Source organism: Myxocyprinus asiaticus, chromosome 24, assembly GCF_019703515.2.
Source record: "Myxocyprinus asiaticus isolate MX2 ecotype Aquarium Trade chromosome 24, UBuf_Myxa_2, whole genome shotgun sequence".
Classification (NCBI taxonomy): domain Eukaryota; kingdom Metazoa; phylum Chordata; class Actinopteri; order Cypriniformes; family Catostomidae; genus Myxocyprinus; species Myxocyprinus asiaticus.
Window position 1 is genome coordinate 30,596,877 of NC_059367.1, and position 7,507 is coordinate 30,604,383.

Here is a 7,507-nt window from a genome sequence, read left to right on the forward strand (position 1 = left end):
TGGTCTTTGATAAAAGGCCAGTGAAAATTGGCGAGTAGTATTTGCATACCACTCCCCCAGACATAAGGGTATAAAAGGAGTTGGTATGCAACCACTCATTCAGGTTTTGTGCTGAGGAGCCGAGACAAGGTCCTGGCCATTTCAGCGGGTAGTTCAGCATTGTGGCAGGAGGGACACAACATCTCGTTCCCTCCATCAGGGAATGGAGGTTACGCAAGTAACCAGGACGTTCTCTATCTGTCACTCACTCGACGTTGTGTTGATGTAGTGACACTAGGGGTCCCTATACGAAACGCCGCAACTGGCTGAACTGAGTTACGTGAACTGGCTATGAAACGGGCAGACCACTGTGTGCCTCGTAGCCAGTGCACCAGGCCGACACGTAACCTCCCCCGATGCTGTTATGAGTGTCGAACGGCCCTTTGGGGACAAGACTGCCCAAATGATAGAGACAGGCTAGCCCAGTCATGGCCTCTTATCCTCTTTTTTTTCCTCTCCCCCCCAAAAAAAGGAATTAAACGACTGGGGCCACCAGGTCTAGTCAGGGGGTGTCACTCCCAAGGGGAAGACACCACGGAGACCACACCCCGCCCAAAGGGGGGGTGTTTGAGTGGAAATATGTCACATGGTCTTGCCGAGCTTTGTCTGAAGTATGTCATGTGGAGAAGTCCCATGGTAGGTCCTACCCTACAGGGGAGGAGTTTCTACAAACATGGTGACTGCCCAAGGAAGACGCAGTTTACCAACAGGGAAACGAATTAGCAGAAGATATACGTCACATGGGGTTACCTACGGGGAACCACCACATGCGGAGCACCTACCCCAGTACTGGGCTCAGTTAGCACGTGTAAAGAGCCGGCAGCGAGTCATCCAGGGAACACAGTTTGTGAACACTACTGGGAGTCAACAGCGCATGTCTTCAGGTCAGGGGAGGTGAAAGGCACTATGTGCAAGTGATACACCCGGCCAGCTGTCCCGGACAAACCTGCTTGTGCGTGCCACTACACAGGACGAAACCGGTTCCACCCGGAGACTGTAGAACCTCGCAAAGGTGTTGGGTGTTGCCCAGCCCGCTGCTCTGCAAATGTCTGTTAGAGAGGCGCCAATGTTCAAGGCCCAGGAGGCCGCTACACCCCTGGTAGAATGGGCTTGTAGCCCTACCGGGGGCGGCCAATCCTGGGCGTGATATGCCATTGTTATGGTGTCAATGAGCCAGTGGGCGATCCTCTGCTTGGAGACAGCGCTTCCTTTCCACTGTCCACCAAAGCAGACAAAGAGCTACTCAGAGATTCTAAAGCGCTGTGTGCGATCCAAATAGATGCATAAAGCGCACACCGGACACAGCAACATCAGGGCTGGGTCTGCCTCCTCCTGGGGAAGCGCTTGCAGGTTCACCACCTGGTCCCTAAAAGGGGTCGTGGGAACCTTGGGCACATAGCCCAGTCGGGGTCTCAGGATCACGTGAGAGTAGCCCGGACCGAACTCCAGGCATGTTTTGCTGACAGAGAATGCTTGCAGGTCTCCTACCCTCTTGATGGAAGTGAGCGCAGTCAGGAGGGCAGTCTTCAAAGAGAGTGCCTTAAGCTCAGCTGACTGCAAGGGCTCAAAGGGGGCTCTCCGTAGACCCTGAAGAACTACAGAGAGGTCCCATGAGGGAACGAGGCGCGGTATGAAGGGATTCAACCTCCTGGCGCCTCTCAGGAACCTGATGATCAGGTCGTGCTTCCCTAAGGACTTACCATCCACTGTGTCGTGATGTGCCGCTATAGTGGCTGCATACACCTTCATGGTGGAGGGGGACAGCTGCCCTTCCAACCTCTCCTGCAGGAAGGAAAGCACCAATCCGACTGCGCATCTCTGGGGGTCTTCACGTCGGGAAGAACACCACTTAGCGAACAGACGCCACTTCAAGGCATACAAGCGCCTCGAAGAGGGGGCCCTAGCCTGAGTGATCTTGTCTACCACCATGGGTGGTAGGCCGCTTATGTCTTCCACGTTCCGTCCAGGGGCCAGACATGGAGATTCCAGAGGTCTGGTCTCGGGTGCCAGATGGTGCCCCGTCCCTGAGAAAGAAGGTCCTTCCTCAGGGGAATTCGCCGGGGGGGGGGGACTGTCGCGAGGAGTGTGAGGTCCGAGAACCACGTCTGGGTGGGCCAGTAGGGTGCTACCAGGATGACCTGCTCCTCGTCCTCCCTGACCTCCATCAGGGAACGGAGGTTATGCAAGTAACCAGGACGATTTCAGGATCTCAATGAAAGGCTAGTGCCAGCTTTAAAAATCACTACTGCATGAGTGTGAATTGGTGTACCCAAGTTGACAAATTTTGCCCTATAACTATTGCCCCTATATTTACATGATTTTACTATCACTCCCTCACCACATTTTTATTTTTTATTTTTTATAAAACAAACTTCTGTTATTTCTTTTCACACAAATTATGTTGCTTCATCAATATTCAATAAAAAGATTTTTTTTCTTTTCTTGATACACTTTGTGACCAAACATTTCCTTTAAGGTGTGCCTTTAGCCTTATTGTACCCTATTGCTTATTTATTTTGATAGCCATACAAAATAGCACCTGAAACAATGTAATTTATGATTGTTCAGACCTTTACTAGGAAGAAAATGGATAGACAGTACCTCTTGAAACTTTAATTGAATACCTTATGTTTTTAGTCTTACTGTACCTCCCACAAGAATGAAAATGCTACATATATATATATATATATATATATATATATATATATATATATATATATATAAGAAAGAAAAAAAGGAATAAAAGAGGCATTTTAATAGGCCCTGCAGCCCTGCACATAATCCACATTGTCAGATGAAGCCATCAAACACATCTAAATCAGCAGATCTCTAGTTTAAGATAGATATCCCTCTCAAATATAATACCACCATATTATATTTAATTCCACGTCTGACCAATAACCTTATTTCCCTGCAGGAACTTGGAGAGGATTGCTATGCTTCAAAGGACTACATCTGTGAAAGTGAGGTAAGAAGTGGAGAGAGATGACACTTGCCAAGCCAATGAGTACAAGTACTTTCTATAAGCATCTCTTGCTTGTGCATGACAAAAAATGTTTGATGACTTCTGTGTGCCCAAAGCAAGATCTGCATTGCAGGGCTTTACTATAAATACTAACTGGGTTTTCATTTGTTGGTGTTGTAATCACCCCTGACCTATGTCCAGGTCATATTTTACCCCAAAATCAAAAGAAAAAAATAAGTAATTACAATTTACATAGAGAAAATAAAGCAATTTTTAAGACAAATATGATCTTATTTATTATTTGTTTGCCATCTGACATTATTTTCATGATAATTAAACTAAATACATAATAAAATTTAGATATTTTTTGCATAATGGTAGTATTTGTTGTACTGACTTAATGCTTATTTAGATAGAAATAACTGTATTACAGTATTGTTTTTTAAAGTAATACAGTAAAAGTTAATGTATTAAAGTAATGAGAATCCAGTAAGAAGCACCTATGAGAATATTGAGAATTACAAAAAACAATCTGGTCTCATAGAATCAAGTTACTACACCTAAATGATGTTCATGTTTTTACGTATCGGGACAGTTTCCTGGCAAAATGAACACTACAGGAACTGAAACAACAACTTTTATTCACTTTCACACAAATCACAAGTAAAATGGCAGATTATCGGTTCATAAACACATACTTTTTCCCCGTTCCTAACACAAAAGCTGCTTTTCCATTATCGGGCCAGGTCTAGCCAGGGCTATCAACTGGTCAGCTGGGGACCTGCAGTGTTGCTCCTAAAACCCACCTTTAACACGCCGCCCTGGTGCCAATGTCCAAGGGCGTAGATTTGGCTTGAACACTGGAGGGGTTGCAGCATGAATCAGTTACATGTTTCCATCGATCATGGTATAAATAATGGTGGGGGGAGGGGGGGCGGGTGTAGTACTTGCTTGTTTTGATTGTTGGGGGGTTACTTAACCCCCATGCCCCCGTAATCTATGTCCCTGCCAAGGTCACACACTCAGCATATTTCACAAGCAAGAGGGAAAATCAAGCTGAGGTATCATGTTATCTAGTTATCGAGATTATATCATTTGTTAACATTAGCTAGTATGATAAGTAAGCATTGAAAACTCACCATCTGTAACTGCCATGGTGTCCCGAGTGGTCATTCCAACCGTCCATGACATTGAACCATGGAAAGTTCTTTTTGACCCCGAAACATGTCATGAACCACATTATATCATTTTGCAAAAATGTAGCCACAGTCACTTTATTTTCATGAGATCAGGCTGATATACAACAGTCCCATTGTGATAATGATAATTTGGAGGTAGAATGTGCTTGTGATAAAAAAAAAAAATAATAATAAATAAATAAATAAATACATAGATTTTTTTTTTTTTTTTTTCAATAGTCCAAAAACTGGCTTCACTCAATGGAAAATATACAGTAATTTCTTATTTTTCTATTTTTTATTTTGTGATCTGGAAATTTTTTCATGACATTCCCCAATCACACACAATGTTTTGTGGTACATACTATACAATATGATCTTGTTAAATCTGTTTGTTTGCAGGTTCCTGGCAGTCCACCCAACACAAGAGTAGAGGATCTGAGAAATTCAAGTCCTGACACAAAAGCCCTAACTGAAGTTTTGATTGTCTACCTGATGTTTGCTCTCGGAAACCTCACTATATAGAACTACCTGAGCTTCACAAGCCAGCATAGTAAGGACAAGGCTGATGGAAACCCCTTCATGATCATCTTTAGACCAAACTCACACCTCTCTCCTCTGTACTGCAGCTTTTATTCTTTCAAATAAACACCAGAGAGACTGCACAGTGACACTTATCGAAAAGACTGCTGTGTTGTTGCCCTGGCAGGAATGAATGAGTAAAGAAATGGATTTAGCTCTCTTTGTTTCTTGATTCCATAGTAAAGACCTGTTGGGTGCACTGCTAGCTCTTTCTCTTATTGCTGATTGGTGGACCTACAACTAATGACCCAGGCACAGAGCTTTCCAGTCTACTGTACAGCTTCCTGCTGCCCACACTGCCTATAAAAGGGTGTTTTGCAGCACCCATCAGGCTGAATTACCCATTGTCTGGCACTGGATTACACCATCTGTATGAAGCATTCTCCATCCCACCCCACTGATCATTTATTGGATTTGCTTTGCTCTCTTTGACAGGTGCTTTTGCTTTCTCATTGTGATTATTCTTTTTTGGTTCCTTATTTTTTTCTTCCTTTGTCCATCAGTCGAACTGGAGTAATTACTTTCCCGTGGTTCTTTTAAAATGTGAAGTGTTTGAAGTTTAAATCTGTACCCTGTCGAGTTGGATGTAATGGGCAGCAGCTCTCTTAGTCACATTCTGTACTTAGTTTGACAGATTTGAGAAAGAACAGAAGAGATTGTTGAAAGTTGATGAAAATCAGTGGATCAATCAGAGAATTAGATCTTATATGAAAAGATTCTACATGGTTTTATGGTGTCGATGGACTACCCACACATGTGTAATTTTGTCTGTGAATATGAATGTTTTTCTTTCCAAAAGTACAGCTGTTAATTATTATGTATTGTCTGTAACTGAAAGATGATGAGGCTCAAAAAAACTCTACAATTCTAGAGACTGAATAAGATGAGATGATCAGAGGAAGTGACAAGAACGGCATGGCTGAGAAAGAACTGGAGGTGCCCAAACCACTAATAATTAATGGTCATTGAATAATCTCACTGATTGAATAAGTTATAAACAAGAAAACAACTTTGGGACATTCATTGTTAGGTGAACCATTGTGTTCAATTCATGATGTGGCCTTACTCTTCGTTTTCCATTATTTTCTAGTCTCTTTGGCAAAATGCTGAATGGAGAAAGATAGATCAAATAACAGTTGATGCCGAGTTTTGATGTTTGCAATGTTTCTAAAAAAGTATCTTCACCCCAATTCACAGATTCAGTAAATGAGATATGACACTTTTATCAACATTCCAAATACTACATTTAAGAACAAACAGACATCTCTCACTCTCTATCTATAAATGTAAAATTAAAACTGCAAAAATTTTTATATATTGTGTCATAGGCTTGTTACAATGCGGCAAAGCAAAAGATAAATTTGAATATACTTTGTGAAAATATGACACTATTGGGAAATTAAACACTGGGAAATTAATTAAAGATATGTTGTATCAGTGACCATCCATTTGTGTAATCAGATTAAGCATAGTTTAAACATCAACAGGCATTTTGTTTTTCACAAAAAAATGATTCAATACTGTATAGTAATAAAAGCTTGATAAGTTGAGTACTCAGATTACATTGTTAAATTCAGTTCTATTTTGACACTGTCCGCAAAAAGAGTATACAATTTCTTAAATTAGATGGTAACACTTTTCAGTAAGGTTCCATTCATTATCATTAGTTAATGCATAAGGTATCATGAACTAAAAATTAACAATATGTATTTTTACAGCATTCATTCATCTTTGTTAATGTCAGTTAATAAAAATACAGTTGTGCATTGTTAGGTCATGTCAGTTCATAGTGCATTAACCAATGTTAACATATATAATATTAGATTTTTTTAAATGTAATTAACATTAACCAAGATAAATGTATTGTATTGTTCATTGATAGTTAATGTTAACGAATGTTGTTAAAGGTGAAGTATGTAATTTCTGCACTGCTAGTGGCACCAAATGAAATGACAAAAATGATGGGCAATGTCTTATACAATTTTAGTGAGAGTATTAATTATTAGCACAATTTCCGTGCCAGCGCAAAGTGCAAGTGGGCATGGGTGGGAGTGTTTGCACTATCTGTGGGTGTTTTATATGGTAATGAAGTGGTGCAAAGTGCAATCTGCTATTTTCCTGAGAAATATGTAATTGTCCTAAGACATTTCAAAATCAGGTCTTATCTCAGTGCAAAGTCTAAAGTCAGTTTCTGCATTTGCAGTTTGGAGATTACAAACTCTGAAAATATAGTGGAACATCAAATTATGTCCCTGACAATAGATGTTTTATGAAACAAAAATGTATTAGATTTGTGTTAAAATATCTATAGGTCATGGTTTATTTTCCAATTATTATTTTTGTCATATTTATATTTATAATTGTATTATGATTTATTGGTATTTTTCCACCTATTGTCGTGTTGGGATTTTTAAAGTGATTTAAAGTTGGTAGAAGTTTTTTTTTTTATTTATTTATTTTTTTTTTTACCACTTCGTTATTTTAATTATATTTTAATTTAGTTTGAAGTGTAATTTTAAATTAGAAATATTTTTGGTTACATTTTTTCATGTTTCAATAAATGAATTTAATTTTTCAAAATCAAAATTGACCAGTAGATGTGAAGTGCATGCGTGTTGATACTAGCCATGATTTGTGTCAGTAGATGAAAATGATTAATAATACTTACATTCTCTATAATTTAACCAAGCCTACAAATCCTGACGAGAAGCACTTTTTTCGTGCGTGTAAAAGGAGTGTGTCA

The 7,507-nt window shown here is 40.1% G+C and overlaps 1 protein-coding gene across 1 annotated transcript in view; it reads left to right on the forward strand.

The window, feature by feature from the left end:
• LOC127414769 (GDNF family receptor alpha-2-like) overlaps window positions 1–7,232 on the forward strand; it is a 177,230-nt gene extending 169,998 nt beyond the window's left edge. The window contains exons 8-9 of the mRNA XM_051653036.1: window positions 2,957–3,007; window positions 4,585–7,232. Coding sequence (XP_051508996.1) covers window positions 2,957–3,007; window positions 4,585–4,707 — 174 coding nt within the window. The 3' untranslated portion in view covers window positions 4,708–7,232. The remainder of the gene's footprint in view (window positions 1–2,956; window positions 3,008–4,584) is intronic.
• The last annotated feature ends 275 nt before the right edge of the window (window positions 7,233–7,507 follow it).